The 21,549-nt window shown below is 41.9% G+C and overlaps 1 protein-coding gene across 14 annotated transcripts in view; it reads left to right on the top strand.

Annotated features, from left to right (window-relative positions):
• Positions 1–21,549, top strand: part of mecom (MDS1 and EVI1 complex locus) — a 168,560-nt gene that overhangs the window by 145,316 nt on the left and 1,695 nt on the right. For 3 of the 14 annotated variants that reach the window (XM_024277509.2, XM_024277522.2, XM_036214728.1), the window contains 14 exons: positions 1,983–2,085; positions 2,171–2,284; positions 3,621–3,732; positions 3,833–3,980; positions 4,077–4,257; positions 7,089–8,481; positions 8,650–8,740; positions 9,979–10,005; positions 15,550–15,716; positions 16,640–16,717; positions 17,726–17,895; positions 18,777–18,921; positions 20,495–20,731; positions 21,287–21,473. In XM_024277509.2, the coding sequence (XP_024133277.1) occupies positions 1,983–2,085; positions 2,171–2,284; positions 3,621–3,732; positions 3,833–3,980; positions 4,077–4,257; positions 7,089–8,481; positions 8,650–8,740; positions 9,979–10,005; positions 15,550–15,716; positions 16,640–16,717; positions 17,726–17,895; positions 18,777–18,921; positions 20,495–20,731; positions 21,287–21,473 (3,153 nt within the window). The remainder of the gene's footprint in view (positions 1–1,982; positions 2,086–2,170; positions 2,285–3,620; positions 3,733–3,832; positions 3,981–4,076; positions 4,258–7,088; positions 8,482–8,649; positions 8,741–9,978; positions 10,006–15,549; positions 15,717–16,639; positions 16,718–17,725; positions 17,896–18,776; positions 18,922–20,494; positions 20,732–21,286; positions 21,474–21,549) is intronic. The other 11 variants (XM_024277516.2, XM_024277515.2, XM_024277511.2 and 8 more) reach the window with 11 other exon arrangements.

Below are 21,549 nucleotides of genomic sequence, written 5' to 3'. Positions count from 1 at the left end.
GTGTTCAATGGACTCATGTTTTGTACATAGAGCACAAAAAAGGTCAAAGAAACTTTCGTAGCGATGAGTTTTGAACACAGAATGGGCACTTACAGCTGTTTACATAGACTTTTCATTCGAAGAGGTTGCTTGAACATATGTGGCTATGGCTGATGCAAACGAAGCTTAAGAGAAAATAAATACAGTTTGTTTTCTAAATAAACTTTAATGTAAATCTCAATTTAAATATGAAAAGCAGTGCATGAGTGCTATTAATATAGATTGTAGAACTATACAAACAAACAATATAAAACAGAATTAAAATATAGAATAAAGTAATAGGTAAGGGGCAGGAACAAACAAAAAGAGCATCTAATGAGTATATAAACGTAGGATTGAAGGAACAATATGAAAGAAATAACGAAACCTGTAACAACAACAACAAAAAAAAATTGCGGAAAATTTTCCAAAAAGATTGCGAAACTGGCAAAAATAAATACAGGCAAATTTGTTTATGAAACCAGCGGTGAAAAGAAGTGCTAAACTTCTCTGTATCTCTACAAGAGGGTTCCTATGAGGACGACAATAAAAATTGTCACTCAATGAAAAAAATTGAAAGAATTTTTTCAAAAGGTAATTTCTAAAAAATCGTTTTTTAAAAAAAGCTTTTGACCAAAGTTAATTGTTTCCAGTGTTTTTTTTTTCTTGTATTAATGTAAAACAATGTTAGTAAATCTCTAAGTTGAAAAAAGTAGATAATCTTCATTCAAAACCCCTTTGAACTGTATATAAAGCCATTTATTGTTATACTACTGTTTATAATGTTTTTAATTTTTTTTTTAATTTTATCAGTTTAAATTAAAAAAAAAAATCATGCTTGTAAAGTGCTACACATTAGCGCTTTACCCCACTTCAGAAGCCACTGGAATTACATTAATTGCATAAACAGTTGAAGGGTTTTGGTGGTGGAAGGAACAAACAACTTTGGAGTTAAAACTCAGATTTTGAAGGGTTAAAGGACATCACCAAACTTCCTTTTCGTTTTAGGAACATGCACCAGTCCATTGGTCAGCTGAGCCCCACTGACTCCACTAACAGTTTTGTATGAATCATTCTATCATTTTCCATAAATACAAACAATGGCACCCACGGTTGACTGTCCTGGCTCTGACCAGCCCTGCGTGGCTCTGCTGTGGATTTGTTCACCGATGTCCAGACACTTCCAAGTAGCCACCCCCTCCACCCCCGGCAGAATGCATTTCTAATAAATGCCTTCATCGTCATTGTCATGTTGACACAGCAAAGGAAGCAGCGATGCTAAATGTCCGAAGGCTGCCAGAAATAACTCGGTGTGTGATTGTTTCACAGAGAAAGGCTATTGTGTGTTCATGAGACGCTTCACAGTCAGTTTCTTAGAACCGAGCAGCGCCTCCTGACACTTGTCGCTTTTTCCAGCACATCAATGGTGGAATGATCACTTTAAAGTGAATTCAAAACATCAACTCTGTATCAGAGTTTAGGCTTAACTTCACCGTTTAGCTTTGATTCATGGTAAAGCTGTTTATTATTTCAAACCACCTGCTTGTTTTGACGGCTGTTGAATTAGCTTGTGCTTATTTCCCACTTCCTACCCGCTATAATCTTCACTGTGTGTATACTTGACAGTGTATTTACTCTGCGCTGTGGTGGTTCGTGTTTTCATTTACTTGAGAAGATGGATGTCTTAAATGATGACTATTTACAAGTTAATGAGGTTGTGTGTTTTTGTGTTTCTGTCCGCACTCTGAGATGGTGGTGATTGTATGACATTCATGTACACAGCTTTGGTTTTTGTGTATCTTTGGTGTTATTGTACAGTACCATGAGCGACCCTGATGGACTTCTGTTGCTTTACAATTATGGCCATAGTTGCAGTGACTAACAAAGAAATGGTGCAGCACTCAAATGTGTTCCTCTCTAGCGATTTGTGTGTCCTTAACCTAGACTTGTATCGCCTGCTACAGATCTTCTACAAAGTCACCAGAGAAATCTTTCCCGGTGAAGAGCTGCTACTTTTCATGAAGGCAGAGGAGTATTCATGCGACACAATGGCTCCTGATATTCACGGTTCGCATTATAAATACACACACATCTGCATTATTGTCCCATCTAAAAAAGCACTGAGATAACTTTTCTTCCCCTCATTGTGCAGAGGAGAGGCAGTACCGCTGTGAGGATTGCGATCAGCACTTTGAGTCCCGCAACCAGCTGCTCGACCACCAGAAGCAGCCATGTGGGGGGCCGCCTTCTTCATTCCTCAACTCAGGTTTGACTGGAATGTGGGCGTTTGTGTGTGATGCTGCTGTGAACTGTAACTGAGCTATGAGGTAGGAACTGGTCAAACCAATAGTTCAGACATTAATCAGTACATTAATCTGCAAATTGGTCTGTAATTACCGTAGATGTGTAACAATTTGATTCATGTCATAACTTGTGATTGACAGTACGATTCATGGTCGATATTGGTTCACTTTGAATAATCCGATTCACTGACCTAAAATTGATATAGGACATCTTTAGCCAAAAATTCAACCAGTGTGACTCAGAGATAAATACCTGGTACTGAACAGTGGAAGTTTTCTTGATTCCTTGTATTTTTATCAAGTGCAAATTCAATTTGTGTACAAACAAACAAGAATTAATGTCAAATCATTCACAGTTTAGTTTCATAAAGTTCAGCCCACTGTTGTTTTTCCACATCAAAATGATACAAACAGAACTTTATTAGAACATTCTATCGTGCTATGTGGTCACATGTCTATAAAATTCAAAGTGTTTCCACAGATTGGACTGTAATAATGGTTGATCATTTTTTGCTGCCATCCCATGTGTGTTGTCTGCCGTGATGGCACTTGGTCATTCTTACATTATAGTAAAATAAAATTGCCGTACCTCAATCTAATTGGTATTTTCCATGATCGATTTTCAATTTCTCTCATTTTGAAATGATTTTTTAATGGTATAGGTCGCTTGGATTCTATTTGATTCTGCCTCAGACAGATCTGGTTGAATCATAGAACATTTTTTGATTTGTTTCATTTGAAATGGTTCATTTCAAGCAATCAAAGTAAGAATAATTCATGTCTAATACAATATACATAGGTTTATAATTAAACAAAGATATGTCAGACTTACGATAACTTGGCATCAAATTATGTATTTATTGAAATGGAGTTGGAGGGAGCAAACTTATATAATCCCACCTTTACATTACTAAGCTCGAAATTGAATTTCTGAGTGTTTATTTTATTCAAATCTTTATTAAATAGGAGCAGACAAAAAATGCTGCTTGAAAAAGAACGTATTAGTGACGTAGAAAATGACAGGTTGTTGGATTTTGGCTAAAAACTGCATCTTTAATGCAGCTTGGATTATATTCTGCCTTAAAATGAGAATGCTGGACAGCACACTGAAAGACATGAACTGAGTGGAGAAAAAAACTATGCACATCTAACGTAACACAGCAAAATCTTAGTCAGGATTGACAGGGCCTTGGAACGAGCTGCTGTTCAGATGTCGGTCACTTCCACAGAAGTTACTGAAGTTCAGAATAAGAGTTTTATTGCTGTTTAATCATCTGACATCCTGTCTTGTGTACGCAGGAGAGGACAGCGGGCTAAAGGACCATGAACCCGAGGACTTGCGGCCCTACAGTTCTTCCCATGGTTTCCAGGAGTGCAAAGAGTGCGATCAGGTCTTCCCTGATGTCCAGAGGTAGCTGCACAATTTGAGCGATAGTTTATCATGCAGGTATTTTTTTCTTGATGTTTTTTTCTCACGACCTTAACCTGTTGTCCTCTTGTGTTCCTTTCAGCCTGGAGGCCCACATGCTCTCCCACTCCGAAGAGAGGGAATATAAGTGTGATCAGTGTCCCAAGGCCTTCAACTGGAAATCAAACTTGATCCGACATCAGATGTCGCACGACAGCGGCAAACACTACGAATGTGAAAACTGCTCAAAGGTAAAGTGAAGACGCATGTTGAATCCCCATGATTACTACAGCGGGGGTTATTGTAATGGATAGTAACTCCTCTGTGTGTATGGTTCCTCCCCCCAGCAGGTGTTCACAGACCCCAGCAACCTACAGAGGCACATTCGCTCGCAGCACGTGGGGGCGCGTGCCCACGCCTGCTCTGACTGTGGCAAGACGTTTGCAACGTCTTCAGGCCTCAAGCAGCATAAGCACATCCACAGCAGTGTCAAGCCCTTCATGTGTAAGTCACTAAGACCCTACCTATGTAAGTCTCCTCAGTACATTACAATAATAATGACAATATGCTTTGACTGGCATTGATTAGCAAAACTAATCACTTTGCAGAAGTAATTTTAGGTCATCCACAGGCTTTGTATGTTTTTGTTTAAGTCTGAAGGGTTTTCTCACTCATTGCTGGTTTGGTAACACCAGCAAACCTCCTGACACCACTACTACTTACACTTTTTTTTAAATCAATTTCACACATTTTGCTTCGTCAAACAACAGATTTCTCATCAAGGGCTTTGATTTTTACTTATGCTCCACTCGACCCTTAAAAAAACATATTTATACTCAAAAACACAGTCGTTCCCCTTTCTCCGGCTAATATGTTGGAATTATCTTCATCAAAGACCTCTCATTCCTCAATCTGTCCTTTCTGGCTCCAGCACGTTCATCATTCCTCACAAATAGCAACCACATGTACAGCCCTGCAAATAATCCATTTGCTGTAATCAGCAGAAAACATGCAGGTTTGAAAACAGCTAATGGTTGTGTTAAAAAAAAAAAAAAAAGATGAAGTAATCCCAAGCAGAAAGGCTCCCTGGATAAGATACTGTGTGAAGTGTTTGATTGTTCTTGAAAGACGTCTTCTGGAAAGTAGTGATGTACAATTATGTTGTTTTTTTTAATCTTTTTTTAAAATATCATTAATGCACAAAAAGTGTCAAGGATGCATGTGTCATCCACAGAGTAAAAGTGTGTTTTTAAGATTACATTTCCTTTTTAGAAGCTAGTGAACACATGTTCTGAATGTGGTGGAATGCATGTCTTGTTAAGACTATTAATGATGCTATTGATGGTGGTGGGATATTTTTTGGAGTTTTTCAAAACCTGTTGTTAATCCAAAAAAAACAAATCCAATAAAGATCAATAGAAATTGCCACCATTTTGTAAAAAAAAAAAAAAAAAAAACATCAGAAGGCTTTATAAGTGTTATTCAAAGATTATTTCTTGGTGTTTTGCATCCCTCAATTACAGCTTACCCTGCACCTAAAGACAGACCATCAGATTAAACAAATATTCCAAGCTCCTCCCACTTATTTCCAGATGTTTTCAACCTGATTTTAAAGACCGCCTTGACTTCCTCATTTACTCGTTGAAGTCGGCCTTTCTGTAAGGTTGCGTTCTCTCTTGGCTAAGCCTTACTCACTTAGAATTCCTCAGGGCTGTTTATTCAAATCTGCTTCCCGAATACGTTTTCCTGCTCTTCCTTTCCATCTCTTTGAATTGACTCTCGTGCACCTTATGTCTGGAAGACATCCAAAGTATGCAGGAGCTTAATCACTGGGAGAATCTAACCATTTCCTGATACCGAACATCTAACGGCAACGTGAGCAAAATCTATCACTCAGAGGTGCCTTCCGACTGATCCTTTCAATGGAACAATCAACGTTTTATTAAGGCGTAAACTGGAGTAAAACTAGCCTTCAGATGTAGGGAGTGTGTGAAAGCAAGCTAAGAAGGGTTTCTTGTCAAGATGAGTGTTTTTTGGGAGGGAGAAGGAATTGCAAACTGACATGCAAGAGGCAAACTAGAGGTTAGGAAGAAAATCTGGAAAACCCGGGAGTAAGTGCACTAATCAACTGTTAAAGGCTGGAATATGAACAGAATGGACGTGGAGTAAATCAAACTTAATACAATTTCAGATAAGTAAGGAATTAAGATAGAGAAGATGTTAATTAATACTTGTATAGGGCTTATCTATCTTCCTTTGAAGGCCAAAAGTGCTTTACAGTCACAGTCCCATTCACCCAGTCACACATACATTCACACACTGATAGCGCTGTCAAACACTGGCTCCAACCTATAACCACCAGGAACAATGTGGGGTTCAGGGTCTTGCCCAACGACACTTTGACCCAAACCTGCCATCTTCTGATTGGAGGTCAACCACTTTACCTTTGCACCATGGCTGAAAAATAACCTACAGTCACAATTGAGACAATTTGTGCAAAAGGTCCACTTCCTACGCTTTACAAATCATTCACAAGTATTCCATAAAGCTGACAGATTGATGACTGCAATAGATAACATCGGATGGTAGGGTTTTGTTTTTGGATCGGGTGTTGTCACTGTACATCTTCCGGGGCTAGACAAAAGTGACATACAGGCATACAAGGGTTGGCTGTGGGAAGGTCACTTAGCACAGGACGACATGGCCTCGGGGGGGGCAAGGTGAGGGGGTTGCGCAGGCCGACTTGAGACTTTAGAGGCCTGGAGGGGGAAGAGGGAAGAGAGGCAGCAGAGGACGTGAGCCCTGTCCCTGGGAACCGGACTGCAGGATAGGATTCATTCAACTCCACTTCCTTCTCAAACCTAAAATAGAGCCATTGTGCTGTGTGCGGCTGAGAATGTGTGTAGCTTGAGTCTGCATTCCTGTTCACATCTCTGTGTGTCTGTGTGTGATCCAGCTGCTTTTTGTTGTCCGAACACTTTGCAAATGTGCCTGCATGTCTATGTCCTCGCCTGATTGTTTACGGACTCCTTGGGAGCGCTAGTGAAAGGACAATGGGGATGGAGATGCCTGGGAATCTGGTTTGATGTGCAGGTGATGAGTGGCAGCAAAAGATTCACACCACCAAACGTACATAGTCCCTTACAATGCCAGGATTTGGACACGCCTCTGTTTTTACATTGCTGGAAAGCTATTGTCAGAGTGTCAGTGGGAACAAATGTGATATCACTCATGCTGTATTACTCCTCCCAGGGTTTTGTCAGTCTAATTCATGTTAACTGGTGATGTCATGTAACCTGTCTCTGTGTTAATCTGTCATACCCATTGACAGGTTGTGCATCTGTCTCGTATCCCTGCAGGTGAAGTATGTCACAAGTCCTACACCCAGTTCTCTAACCTTTGTCGGCACAAACGCATGCACGCCGACTGCCGGACACAGATCAAATGCAAGGACTGTGGACAAATGTTCAGCACCACGTCATCCCTGAATAAGCATCGGCGCTTCTGTGAAGGCAAGAATCATTTCACAGCTGGGGCCCTCTTTGCCCAGGGTATGCCACTTCCAGGCACTCCTGGTTTGGACAAAGCAGCTCTTGCCATGGGTCACAGCAGTGCGGGACTTGCTGACTATTTTGGGGCCAGCCGCCACCACAGCGGGCTTACTTTCCCTGCAGCTCCTGCATTTCCTTTCAGCTTTCCAGGCCTCTTTCCTTCTGGACTATATCACCGGCCTCCACTCATTCCAGCCACAACATCGCCCATCAGACAGCCAGCTCATGCATCTGTGGCAGGGCCTGGTACAGAGGCGAGCAAAAGTCCTCTGCTTCCTCCGAGTCCCGGAGCTGTCGAGTCTCGCGAGCTGCTGAAAGCTCTGGGTAAAGATTGTTCACCAGAAAAGGAGAAACTCGACTCAGAGCACCACAACCAGGGTTCATCATCGTCCACAAAGCAACGAAACAAGCAGAGCGACCACTCTGAAAGCAGCGACCTGGACGATGTCAGCACACCCAGCGGAAGTGACCTGGAGAGTACATCAGGCTCTGAGCTTGAGAGTGACTTGGACAGTGAGAGGGAAAGAGGGGCTGCTCGGGAAAACGGCAAAGGTCCCAAGAGGAAGACCAGTGAGGGCGAACCTCAGAGCCACGGTTTGATGGGCAGCAGTGCTGCCAATGACTTTCCCGGCCCTTCCCTGATCCCATCCTCACTGGATGAGCACACAGCAGTAACAGGGGCTGTGAATGACTCTATTAAGGCTATTGCCTCCATTGCTGAGAAGTACTTTGGATCAACTGGGCTAGCTGGCTTGCAGGACAAAAAGGCTGGGTCTCTGCCCTACCCTTCAATGTTTCCATTGCCTTTCTTTCCCGCTTTTTCCCCACCAGTTTACCCCTTTCCAGATAGGGACGGCAGGTCTGCGGACCTCAAAGCGGATCCTCAGTCTTCGGGAGACGAATGCAAAAAGGCCCAGGGAAAGTCTTCGGCTGAGTCACCTTTTGACCTCACTACCAAACGAAAAGAGGAAGCATTAGCCTCATTTGCCTCCTCCAAACCAGAGGCATCGCATCCAAATGGACAGGATCAGCCGCTAGATCTAAGTCTTGGCCCCAGAGGCCACGGACGTAAACTAAAGGAGGAGGAGGTGAAGAAGAATCCTAATTACAAAGATGAGAAGCGAGCAGTGGAGATTCCCAAACCAAACACCTCCCTACAGCATGCCAGACCTACACCTTTCTTCATGGACCCCATTTACAGGTATTGCGATTCCCAGTGTCTCACTACTTCTATTGTATTGTTACAGAATTAGATCCTTCTGGCAAAATGTACTGTTTGTTTATTGGAGTTTTTTCATAAAGATGAATAGAAATAATCCTTTTTTTGCTGTTGTTTATATGTTAAGAGCTGATAGAAATCTATTATTAGCAGGGTTGAGAAGAGGAGAATGAGTGATCCGTTTGAGACTCTGAAAGACAAGTACATGCGACCAGCTCCGGGCTTCCTCTTCCATCCACAGGTGCGTTTTAACCCTAATATTTCTGAAGGTATTTTCAAGACTTTTTCAACCCCTATCATTTCCTTTAGGTCTCCACTATTAAAATGTAATTGCCAAACGTGGAGACAAGTCTTGGCTGCATCAATTTTTATTTGTTCCACATTGACACCAGTCCACTATCACCCCTCCTGATATTCATATACAATGATTCTAAAAGTGAATTTTATGGATTTTTTCTATTTCAGAATGTGTATCCCAGTCTGGTTAAACTGGGATTAATGAGGATTAGACTGCAGCCATAGTCTTATACAAGCTACTGCCTGTTAAGACCATTGTTGGCTATCTGAAACAGCTGTGGCAGTAAGAAAGGGAACATTGTGGCATTTCTTCCCGTAATATGTCTTTGATTACAGTATAAAAAAATGATATGATCTTAAAGTAGTGATTTGTACTCCTGGGTTTTGTGCCAGTGTTTCCACAATGTTCTTGTGTGTGTGTGTATGTGGACTCGTACGCCGATTTACACACACGTGTGTTGTGTGTCTACGACATGTTGCTTCTCCGTTCATTTGTTCAAACTTCCCCTGCGGGTGAGAACGGTCTGTCGGAAAGTGAAAACACCACTTTCTCAGGCATATGATTTTTTTTCCCCCCCTTTCTGTTCAAGCCGTTTCAGGTCTAGTTTTTACAGGCTGTTTCATTTGTCTGATTTATGTCCCCTGTCCAGAGTGCTGCATGGGCCCAGCCTGCAGCAGCCACATGGCTACCCCGCCTTCCTTAATGAGGTGTCCTATCAGTAGAAACACTAACTGAGTACTTAGACCATCTTTAAGAGTTTATGATGTCTGGTCGCACACACAAATCATTCCTACAAATACCAGGCCCGCACAGCTCTGAGTCAAGAGGCCCTTTGTACACTTCTGAGTAGGTTTGTTGTCAGTTACCTGACTCATTTTTGAGCAACATGTAAAAAAAAAAGAGTTTGCAGTACTGAGGCCACTGGAATTTATAGTGAATCAGCTTCATATTTCCTGGAAGGACATTTAACATCCAGGCAATACTAGTTGAGGCCTCCACTAACGAGCCTATTGAGCAACAGGAAGTGTTGGAAATTATTTGTCTTCCATAAATTTTCTGCCAGAACTCAGCAGAAAGGTAGCTTTCACAGTACAGCAGACACCATAGTTCTCATTCTGTTGATTCCTGCATTACTTCTTGGTTCTGACCGGTTTCTCTTTTCCCTCTCTTCCGCCCTTCAGTTTCGTTTGCCAGATCAGAGAACTTGGGTAAGTTCTTCTTTAACCTATAGTTCTGTTGCTGTTGAGACAGAACCCATCCAGTAATTGATGCATGTGCGGCACAGCAGTTTGCAGTTGACCGTATTCAGCTTTCGCATGGCTTCAGCCTGGCATCATCACATTCTGAACCTACATACACATTGGACATGTGTGGTGCAATCGAGTACGCAGGTTTAACATTTGGTGTTCACACTGGTCTGTCACTACCCGATACTATCGCATGCACTCACAATTGGGAGAGTCTTGGTGCGAAATGTTGAAGCAGTGAAAATTTCTTTCACAGCTCCATTCCGATATGAGAAAGACTTGGTGTCATAGAATTTCTCTTTCATATTGATTTTCAACCGGTTGGCACTTCCATGTATTGAAAAGGATGCTACCCATACCAAAGCCAAGTCCCTTATTGGTTAAAATTCAACTACTTTCAGCATGTGTTTAAATTGGTGCCTGTTTTGTACATAAATCCTGAAAAAAGACTCAAAAACTTGTGTAGAGACGCGTGAACATAAGAGTTTTGTACGTAGAAGCCCTTTAACACCGGAGCTCCAATGTTTACGTTCTTTTATTTACTGTAATTTTTCAAATTGTTAATACGATCAATGTAGCACCACTTTTCTCCTTCAGAATCTGTTGAAATTATGTTGCTCGTGATAACGGCGGAAAATTTACAGTATGTTAAAGATTTTATGTTTAAGCGTCACAGACGACCCCTCAGGTGTTAAGGGGTTAAGCACATTTAAATAGACTTTTTATTGGAAGTGGTCACTTCAACCAGGAGTCCCCAAACTTCGGCCCACCTCCACATTTGGCCCAGCCCCCCAAACACTATCAGAGACGCATGATTTATTTATTTATTTTTTCTCAATCTGGTTGATCGAGACCAAAATAGAACGTGACTTCTCATTCCACCCTTCTGCAGTCTGAACTGTGATGGGAGAGGATAGACTATTTATTGGTTTAAAATTTTAAAATGTTTTAGTATTATTTTTTCTGTTAAAGTGCTGTTTGTTGGTCATTACCAATTTTTTGATAAATTAAAATAAACTTGTTTAATTCTTGAAAACATAGTCAAAATCCACCTGTGTGCTGCCCCCTACAGGTTGAATCGAGGTATTACACTTACATTTTGTGATTGGTCAAACGATGTAAGTTTCAGAAATCTCACTTCATGCTCTGCAGCTGCAATAATGATAACAGTCCTACCCCCAAGCCCCACCCCTCTGACTGGATTTTCAAATTTCGGCTGTGGGTGGAGTCAGCCTCCAACTTTCCTGTTTGGTTACCCTTTAAAATTTGGTTATGTGTGGCTTTCTGGAAAACCATAAGAGCTGGAAAACCTGTGATTGTTGCACTTTTTCCGTTAGCCTACAAACAAACCCCAACCCCACGCCAGAGAAAAAAACAGTTTTGTGGCCCTCACAAGAAAAGGTTTGGGGACCCCTGGCTCAAACGTAAATTTCCGAGCTCAGTGTGAACGTAGCATTACAAGGTCAATCATTTACTATCTACAACTGAGAATTGGGGAATCTGACTCCTGTTTCCTTTTTTTTAACTGCTTTATCTTAACCAACTGAGCCAAGATCCTTGATTTGTTGCTATATTTAATTGTAGAAACCACCCTCATTAACATGAAAGGGTTGAAGAGGGAATTTCCAGCTGAACGACACCCTCTTTGAATGCGCAAGTCTAAATATATGTTTGCTTTTTCAAACGGGCATTGAAGGGATCACATGGAAGAGGGGGCATGGGAATTGGGGGGTGGTCGTTAAGAAGCGCTGCTTTTCATCAGGGAGAGGGTAACAGTCTCTGTGGGACCGGGGAAAGCGGGAGGTTAGGCCCTCCCTCAAAACATCTGGTTCCTGATAAAGATCAACAATTGAGAATGCATCTTGCTAATTAAGGCCTGAAACAGCATCACTGACATCTGAAGATGGCCAATCAACTGCTGGTCCCAGAGCTGCGCTATAGCAACAAGCGAGTTTATAAATGCGATGAAGAATTGCCTACGGGAAAAAGACCAGGGGGAGGTTTAACGTAGATGTTGGGTTGAGAGGCGGAGTCACTCACAGGTCTGTAAAACCATAGAACAATCTCTTTTGAACCTAAAGGTTCTTTGTATTTTTATTTGAGCATTTTGCACCCAGTCCTGTCAAACAGTGGTCTAATGAGCCCTACTCAAGATCCATAAAAGTTCAGAAGCTGAGGCTTTAAGTGTATACTTACTGGTGTAATATCTTGGAGAGAATGTGTGACTCATTTACTGCTTGAGTACAAAACACTGAATAAAGGAGCTGCTCTGGTACATTATTAGTTTTTTGGGGCACTTTTATTATAAATATTAGTACGGTTAATTATTTGGTAATTGTTCCACTCCAACATCCAGCAAAGGCTTAATAACGTTTGTGCCACAATTCGTTTTGTGTCTCATTTAAAGTTAATGTGCAACAGGAAGTGAGTCACTAATCCTAATTGTTGTGTTTCCACACGTCCTTTCATAATAAAGTACCACTTCAAGCATCTTTTGAATTATTATTGAAAGTGTTCCCAATGGTCATTTAATTATGATTATGCTATTTTTAGGCATAAAAAAACTGTGTTGTTTTAAAGTACATATTTTCTGCAAAAATAGTAGCTCATTACAAATTTGCCTCTGAGTTGTGGGCGGGACTGTTGGCGCAGAGTAAGCTCGCCCTTTCTTCCTGACATTCATTACAGGTGCAACAAAATGGCGAGCAATAATGGAGCTATTCCCCTTTACAGTTCTACCAATTAATAATTTATTGATTGATCTGGTTTATTTGAAGCCTAGAATGTGGGAAATATAGGACAAAGAAGCAAACAAAAATAATCCCACCAGTAAAAAAGGAAAGAGAAGACGTACATGGATCTATTTGTCTGCAAGTGGATCATCGGAACGGGGCGGTGCTTGTGGGCCACTGATTATAGCACCTTCGTCACTGCTACAAGCTTTTTACAATGGCATTTTTTCGTCCTCCTGATTCACAGCGATTTAAATAAGAAATACTCCAAGCAATTTAAAGCCTGATTTGCTTTATAGATAAAAAAAAATGCCACAAGAATCAACGCAATCTCACTCCCAAGTCGTTACGTATGGATGTTTGGTTAAAGACCTCTGTGCGTTACATTTTGACGTCTTGGGTGCCCCCATTGGTCTTTTTTGATGTACTGACTGTTCTTATTAAATCACGGATCCCCTACCTCCGGGCCACAAACCAGAACCGGTCCAGTACTGTGACGCGTACGTACACTAACCATAACCCGACACCGGACTAGATCGAGAGACCTGACGAGTTGAAGACACCCAAAAGGTCAAAAAGTGACGCCAAACATCAATATGTGACGAGTTGGGGATGAGAAGTGCTGGAAGAACATATTATCCATCCATCCATTTTCTTGACCGCTTCTTCCCTTTCGGGGTCGCGGGGCGCCGGAGCCTATCCCGGCTACTGAAGGGCGAAGGCGGGGTACACCCTGGACAGGTCGCCAGTCTGTCGCAGGGCCAAGAACATATTAAAAGCACAATTTTCATTGGGTCTTTTAAGAGATCCCATTGCAGCTCCAGCTACTTACACACTTCCCCAGTAGATGGAGCCAGGATGGAGCAATGTTCAGCTCTAAAAATGTCTTATCAAACAAGCTCGATACTGCCGACAGCTTTAGGGGCCTTAATGTTCCTGAGAGTTATGGATTCTCATTGAGCAAGGCAGACAAACTGAGCCTTCGCCCCAGTGTCTAAAAAGAGCCCAATGAAACACACAGTGCACATTTAAAAGAAATATGAAAGCATTTCACCTCCCTCTTTCCCACAATCTCCTGTCCATCTTTCACTCCTCTCCTCTCCTTCTCCGCCTCCCCCCGTAGCTCTCTGAGTTGCGCTTTGATTCATGGCGTGTCGCGTTGGCATATTCATAATCAAACAGACCTGACACTCCACATCCTCCCTCAGTGGGAACGTGGACGGCTGCGGCAGGAACTTTACACTCAGCCGTCACTCCTAATCAGCCGCTCCCAACGCCGGACTCCACCGCCATCCATCACCCATCAGACCCTCTCTTTCCCCGACTACGCGGCCTTTCTTTTCTGTCTTGTTTGCATGCTCTTTTGTCTGTATCTCTCCTTCTCGTTCGCTTTTTCCTCTTTCATCTGACTTCTATCCCCCGATCATTGAGTCCTTCATCCTCCTCTCAAGTACTCCTCCTCTGTTTCCTTCTCCCCCTGCTCCCCTCGATTTGGCGTGAAGTGACAGGAGGTGAAAGCAGGAGATGGAATGTCAGAGTCGGAGCAGGGCTCTGGTGGAGGACCCGAATCACCATTGATTTGTTGCCTTATTGAAATAAGAAGAAGAAGAAGAAGCAGACACGCAAAATAATGCACATTTTTGTGGCCCCTTTAGAAAAAGGGAAATATCTCCTGTGTGTGTGTGTGCGCGCACATACGTGTGTGATGGGGCTGACAGGCCCTGCGGCCTACCGAGACCCCCACCCCTCCCCCTTGGTTTCTCCCTTCTCCAGCCACCGCTCCTCCCCCATCCCGCCCCTCTCAGCACAGCGATATCATTATTACCCGTGTCTGGCCCTTGATCAGTAATGTCAACATCTTTCATATTGACGAATGTGCTGTCTGCCCACATTGTGCACAAAATGGTTTACAGCCCAGCAGTGGACATGAATCACTCCCCTGCCACACACGCACAAGCGCACACACACCAACACACATATAAAACGCGCGTGCCTGTAAGCACACACGTGCGCAGCCCTGCACATAAAAACACATTACAAATACATTCCTCTCTCTCGCACAAATACATATATTTCCCCCTTTAACACACATTGAAGGCGGTTAATCAACTACGACCACCGCGATGCTTATGGCTTTCTGCTGGCGTACACGCACGCACAAACAAACATCTCTCCTTGGGGAGTACGTTCTAGAAGTAAATGTTCAGTTTCATTAGCAGATTGGCTGCTCTTGTTTTTTTTTTTTTTTTATGTGTGTGGTTGCGCTCATTGCATGCATTGTGTATGATTATTGGTTAAAAAGCTGTCCTTCTCCACCCACCTGCTTTTGTCTGTGCATGAAGGAAATGTTTGCATTTTTGTGCCTTTTGAATCTCTCTCAAATAGACTTAATGCTTCCTACCTTGTACTTCACCTTGAGAAGTATTAATCTTTGATGAATGTCATACTCAAAATTCAGCCATCACCGTTTTTGCCTTTTCTTCAACGAGAATGACACCTGTAAACAAGACATATCAGTCAAGAAAATGGTTGGAAAAAAACCTTAAATAAGAAAAAAGCATTGCAGTATGATCAATAATGTGGCTTTGTTCTCAGTTCTCAGACTTTGTAAAGTCTTTTTTTGTAGTCAAACATCCTCAGTATTATTAGGTTTTTACAGGATCAAATCAGTAGAATTTGTCATTTTTTATCCCTGAAAAGTGTCGTCCCAAACCCTCCGTAGCGTCCGTGTCATGAATCCCTTCTTGATCCAGTCTGTCTTGTGTTTCTGCAGATGACGGCGATTGAGAACATGGCAGAGAAGCTGGAGACCTTTAACTCCCTAAAGCCAGAGTCTGGCGATCTGCTGCGCACCGTTCCCTCCATGTTTGACTTCAGAGCTCCGCCCTCTGCGCTTCCTGAGACGCTGTTGCGTAAGGGCAAAGAGAGATACACGTGCAGGTAACGGAAGTTACTGGGGAGTCAAATATGGGACAAAAATTGCAGAATATTGCCCCAAAAAAACTGTTTCCGTATTTGTTTGGAATGTAAAAGATACAGATATGTGTCAAAAAAGTAGTACATCGAAAGTTTATTTTATTAAGCATACTTCATTTTAAGTATAGCAAGTACTATAGACCATGAATATACTAACTGAAAACTTATTCTGACTAAATCGAAACATTTTAAATGTACAATATATAGATAGTATATAAAAAGTAAACTTCAAGTTCACCCCTCACTTTTAGTGTAGACTAAGTATACTAAGTACACTTAAATACATCACTTTTTGCTGAGGAAGCAGTTTTAGTTGAAATTCACAGATATGAATGAGATAATGTTGGTAAAAAGGAATAAAATCAACTGTCTTTACCTTTTTATGTGCACGTGATGCAAACAAAATGGCATCCAATCACAAGCATGAATCTACCAGGTTAGTCAGGCTGAAGGTGAACCACAGTGAGGAATTTGTGCACTAAACTTATGATAACCACTTTTTTGTATATTAATATGACACACTTTTATTTAACCACAAAGAACATAACAGGTTTTTATGTTTGAAGCTGTCAAAAATGTGCTTTTGTTGGTTAAAATATAAAATGAAGAAGTTTCTCTGTTAAAATGCATTTTCATTAAAATGAACGAATACATATCTTGATTGTATCCATTTAAGTAAAAGAATTGGACTGTATCCTATTGCCACAAAATTAGTTTAATCTTTAAGGTATCAATTCATGGACCAGGTTATGCACATCGAAACATACATTTAGTCTGTGTCCGAAAAGAAAGCAAACTATGAAAATCTATGAAAACGATATTTATCTATCAGTTTTTTTTTGTTGTCAAACTAAAATATATATATATTTGATATTTCCTTTTTAAAGATACTGTGGAAAAATATTCCCTCGCTCTGCCAACCTGACCCGCCACCTCAGGACTCACACAGGAGAGCAACCATACAGGTAAGAGTCTGTTTTTGCAAATACTGGATGTTCACGTTGGTTAGTGTGAGATGGTTAATTTTTCCTACACAGAAGAAGTAAAGACACGTTTTTTTTCACCAGTGAAGAAACGTGAAGCTTTCCCACGTTTTGTGACCAAAGATAGAAGCAGGTTGATGTGTGCTGTCTCATGTCATGAGCCCAGAGTAATTGACCTACTGCAAAATAATTTGTCTCATGAAAAATGGTGTTCGTCTACTGATGACAAAACAGAGCGGAGGGGGAGCCGGGAGGTTAAAACGGGGGTGCTGGGGAGCACAGGCAGATGTCCAGAGCCAACAATTGTGGTCATATTTTAAGTTTTGAGGGGGAACTTTGAGATACTATCTCAAAAATATATCAAACACCACATTTTTATTAGCTTTTACACATTTTTGATTAAAATAAAAATCTTAGACCTTCTTAGGACATCAACATATTATGTCTAACAGCGACTAAAAATGTGCTGAAGGCCTGTTGAGCTGAAGGGAAACACAGACAGATGGAGGCCTCTGCAGCCTGATAGCTGACTATTAAAGATCACTGTTGTTTATTGCCATTTTTGTTGAGACAACCACAGGGGTTCCTGAGGGACGGCCAATCGAGCAAGCTAATTCCAGGGGAAGATGTAATCTTTTTGTATAATTTTGCATGAAAAAACCTGGCAGGAGCCCCCTAATTTTGGAAGGATTCAACCAAATCTGTTGCGTGCTTATTTTGTGAGAGAAGAATGCTTTTTTTTTTTATTGTGCTGGCGAGAGATAAGAGGCAGAACTGTTTAACCTTAAACAAGCTCCTCCATCATGTCTGGGGCTTTGGGACTGTCTGAGTGTGTGTGTGTGTCCTGCATTGTGTTTTACCACAAAGAAAAAAAAAACACAAGTTCCGATTCATTATGCACTGCAGCTGGATTCGAGACAAGAAGACTGTCTGTTAGTGTTTATGTCATTTTATCAACTGTTGTAGTAAAAAAAACTACTCTTTCCACAGATGTAAATACTGCGACCGATCCTTCAGTATCTCCTCCAACCTGCAGCGTCATATTCGCAACATCCACAACAAAGAAAAGCCTTTCAAATGTCACCTGTGCGACCGCTGCTTCGGACAGCAGACCAACCTGGACCGTCACCTCAAAAAGCACGAGAACGGCAATCTGTCAGGTGAGGGAAAAAAAAAAATAAAAAGTTCTTGGCCTCCGTCGTCTGGAAGGACAGTTTCCATATTTTATCAGAGGAAGTCGGCCCGCTGATTTGTGAGCGCCATAAATCCCTCTGCAGGACTGCATCGAACATAATTTAATCATAATTGGGGACAATCTCTCAGGCCGGGAAATAAAATTGTATAAATCTGCCAGCGACCTCTGCAGTGGCACAAACTATTTTTGAGCTGCTTTAATCAGCAGCACAGCTTGTGGGAGTGATAGGTTGCATCGCGCCGACTGAATCAGCAGAACGAGCTGCGACAACAGGCCAGGAGCTGACGGCAGCAGGCCTCGCAGGAGGCCTCTGAGTCAGACACTGTGTAATATATCAAATGTAACATCAATTATGAGAAAAGATTAATTGTTTAAGCCTTCAGCTATTTATTATAAAGCCCCATCTGGACATTTAATAGATGAAAATGTGTGTTTTTTTTAACAATACAGCAACAGATTTCAGTAAGTAAGAGATAAACATAAATAATTAGATGCAATTTACGAGTGTCGATTTTGAACCCTTCAAAATAAAAGTCTACTGCAATAGACTCAACATTCTATCAAGAAAAAGTTCTATTGCGATATCTATTGTTATCATTTTATCATCCAGCCCTAAGCACTGGACAACATTTATTGTTTAAGTTTAGTTAATTTAATTGTTATTTATCTGCTGTTTTTATTAGAGCTATAGTAGAACAGTAATTTCCCCTTTTGTGGGATCCAAAAAGTTTTATTCTATTTGCATTGCAGATTACACACAGACTCGAATGCATCAGAGAATTTTAGTCAGTCTTTATTCATATATTTTTTTATTTTTTTAACTCATAATCGACCATTTACTTGCAGGAACTGCAATGTCATCGCCGCAGTCAGAACTGGACAGTAGCAGCGCCATTTTGGATGACAAAGAAGACTCTTATTTTAACGAAATCCGAAACTTTATCAGCAGCGCGGGCCAGAACCAAACGTCACCAGATCCCTCTGAAGAAGGGTGAGTTCTCTTTTAATCAAATTTGCATCTTTGAAGAATTATTCATTTCGAGAGCTTTTTAACCTCTTAACACCTGAGGCGTCGACGGTGACACTTAAACGCAAAATCTGCTGAAATTAGGTTGATTGTGTTATTAATTAAAAAATTACAGTAAAATCAAAGAACATGTTAATCCACAAAGTTCACAACCTTTCAGGAAAATAGTTTGCAGGGTTATCAGCACCAGGACTTTACTACTAATCAGTCAGCTGCTATCAGACCGTTTTTAGACGCTCAATTTTATCCCACCCAGCCAGCCTCTGGTAATAATCTCAGCATGTTTGGGGGTCACGAGGAATGACATAATCACGTTTTTTTTAATGCCGTTGAACTCTTTACATCGGTTGTCTTTCTCCACTCGATTAAAAACAAGATCCCCCGTGCATGCGGTGTTGTCTGAGCATTATGCAAATAAATCCTAGCAGCTTTGATCAGATGGGACTCCAGGCGGAGTGTTTTCTCCAGATTCTTCAGGAGAGTCGGATCGTGCGGGGCGACTGAGGAGCATACGGTTTAGGGGGGGCTGCTGCAGTTAGATTAGCACATCTGGAACCAACATGTCTGCATGCAGGAAGAGGGTAAGAGGGGGTGGGGTCAAGGGGTCGGCCTGTGTTTCCTTTCAAAGTGCAGCTCTCCTGACTGCCCCTGATAGATACTTTATCCTCGGCAAATTACCACGTTTGAAAGCATAATTAGCGAATCTGTTTTCTTAATCATAGACTTCTCGCTCCTTCTTCTGGAGCGAGTTCCTCTTCGCGACCCCTGTAAGTTTAAAGAGGCACCAAAAAAAGCATTGCAGAAGGTGTGATTTTATCAGAAAGATGGAAAACTGGAGGAGAAAATGAAATCCTGAAGATCTAAAAAGCGCTGTGGCGTTCCCCCTTCACGTGTTTTCTTTCCATCTCCTCCTTTTTGTGTAAGAAATGGCATGTTTGTGAGCTGACGAAAGATGTCCCAGAGTGTAATTAGTGAATCAGTCTTAATGTGGTTCCAGATGATTTACCAAATGGTGGTTTCCTGTGGCACCGAGACCGAGGGACAGATTAGGACTCAGGCAGTTTGGATAGCTGGCCCCCGCTCCCTCCGCAGGGATGGAGGAATGAACCGGTTGGCAGCGCGCTCATAACTCTCCCACCAAATGAGGCTGTCAGCTAAATATTTTGCCTATTAGATGACTATGAGATAGTCAGGAAAATAAACAAAGCGAGAGGCAGAGCACTCCATTTAAGTGCTGCAAGGATCAGCCCCGCGCTGCCGTGCCCAAAGGGGCCCCGGAGCCCGATGACAAACGAGATTCTGGCTCTTCTCAGTCCAAGCGGCCGCGTTCTGCCTCTGATCTGCCGCTTGTTGCTCTGTTTATTCCAAAGTCTTTCACAGTCTTTGTTTAAAACTGGCAAAGGTTCTAACAAGATCTTGTTAGAAAGCAAAAACACCTTGTTCACAGTATACACGTCGAGATACTGCATGGTTCTGGGCTGTTTATAAACGCAGTTTCTGTCCGTGTCATAATCAAGCTATCACTCCTGATCGGCAGCATAAACGGAGGCGCGTTTGAAGAAGGGAAGCCACTTTTGGCCAGCCATGTGGCACGCGACCTGGAGGACGAAGAGGTGGAAGATCTGGGTGCTGATGAGGACGAGGAAGCAGAGGAGCCGGATAAAAGTGACGCCAAAGGGCTTCCTGGCAACCTTGACGATGACGTCACACAAGATGAAATGGACTTTAGTGAAGCGAACAACTTGAAAACAAGTTGCAATACTTCTCCAAGGAGGTAAGAGTGGCATAAATATTGCAAAAAGACATCCATTAGAAATGAGCCAAAAAATTATTTAAAGTCCCGCCTCAAAACGATACGCTGGACATTACCGATATTGCTTAACATTTTTATGTAGATGTAGGCTAGCGAGACACAGAGCTATCATAATCAGACAGGAGGGATCAGGGGCGGGGCTACTCAGCTCAGCTCCAAATGCCACGCCCCCTCAGATGAGATTTTGGAAACGGAGGCTTCAGATCAACATAAAAAATGGCTTTTTAAGACATTTAGGTTGTGGGGTTTTGGTTAAAAACGTCACAATCATTTTTAAAAGACTACTGGGAACATTTTATTCAAATAAAATAGCATAGGGGGACTTTAAATGAGAAAAAAATCTGCCAATGGGGAAAGAGAAGTGGTGTTTCCAAAAATTATTGTTTTAAAAAAATTCTGACATGATTTCTCAAACAAAAATTAAATTGCTATTAGGATTTTGTTAAAACCTATTTTCTTAAGATTCAGTTTTTGCAGCATATGAGAGCATTTCCGTATTTTGTGACCGGCCTCCAGGTATGAGGACGAGCAGGAGCAGAGCAGCTACTCGGCCTTGGATCACATTCGGCGCTTTTCTGACTTGCACAAGCTGGAGGAAAGTGAGCTCAGTGACAAAGACGGAGATGAGGAGGACGGATCCTTTGGCTCGGCCTCTCTGACGGAGACGGTCAAACAGCCTCTCTTTCGAAAGTCCAAGTCTCAGGTAAATCCAGACCTCTGTTGTCGATAGAATTCTCTTGGAACTGAAGCTAAGTGCGGTCCGTCTCCTGCCTCTTTAG

The sequence above is a fragment of the Oryzias melastigma genome, linkage group LG13 (assembly GCF_002922805.2).
Source record: "Oryzias melastigma strain HK-1 linkage group LG13, ASM292280v2, whole genome shotgun sequence".
Lineage (NCBI taxonomy): Eukaryota > Metazoa > Chordata > Actinopteri > Beloniformes > Adrianichthyidae > Oryzias > Oryzias melastigma.
This window is presented reverse-complemented; position numbering and strand designations above follow the sequence as displayed.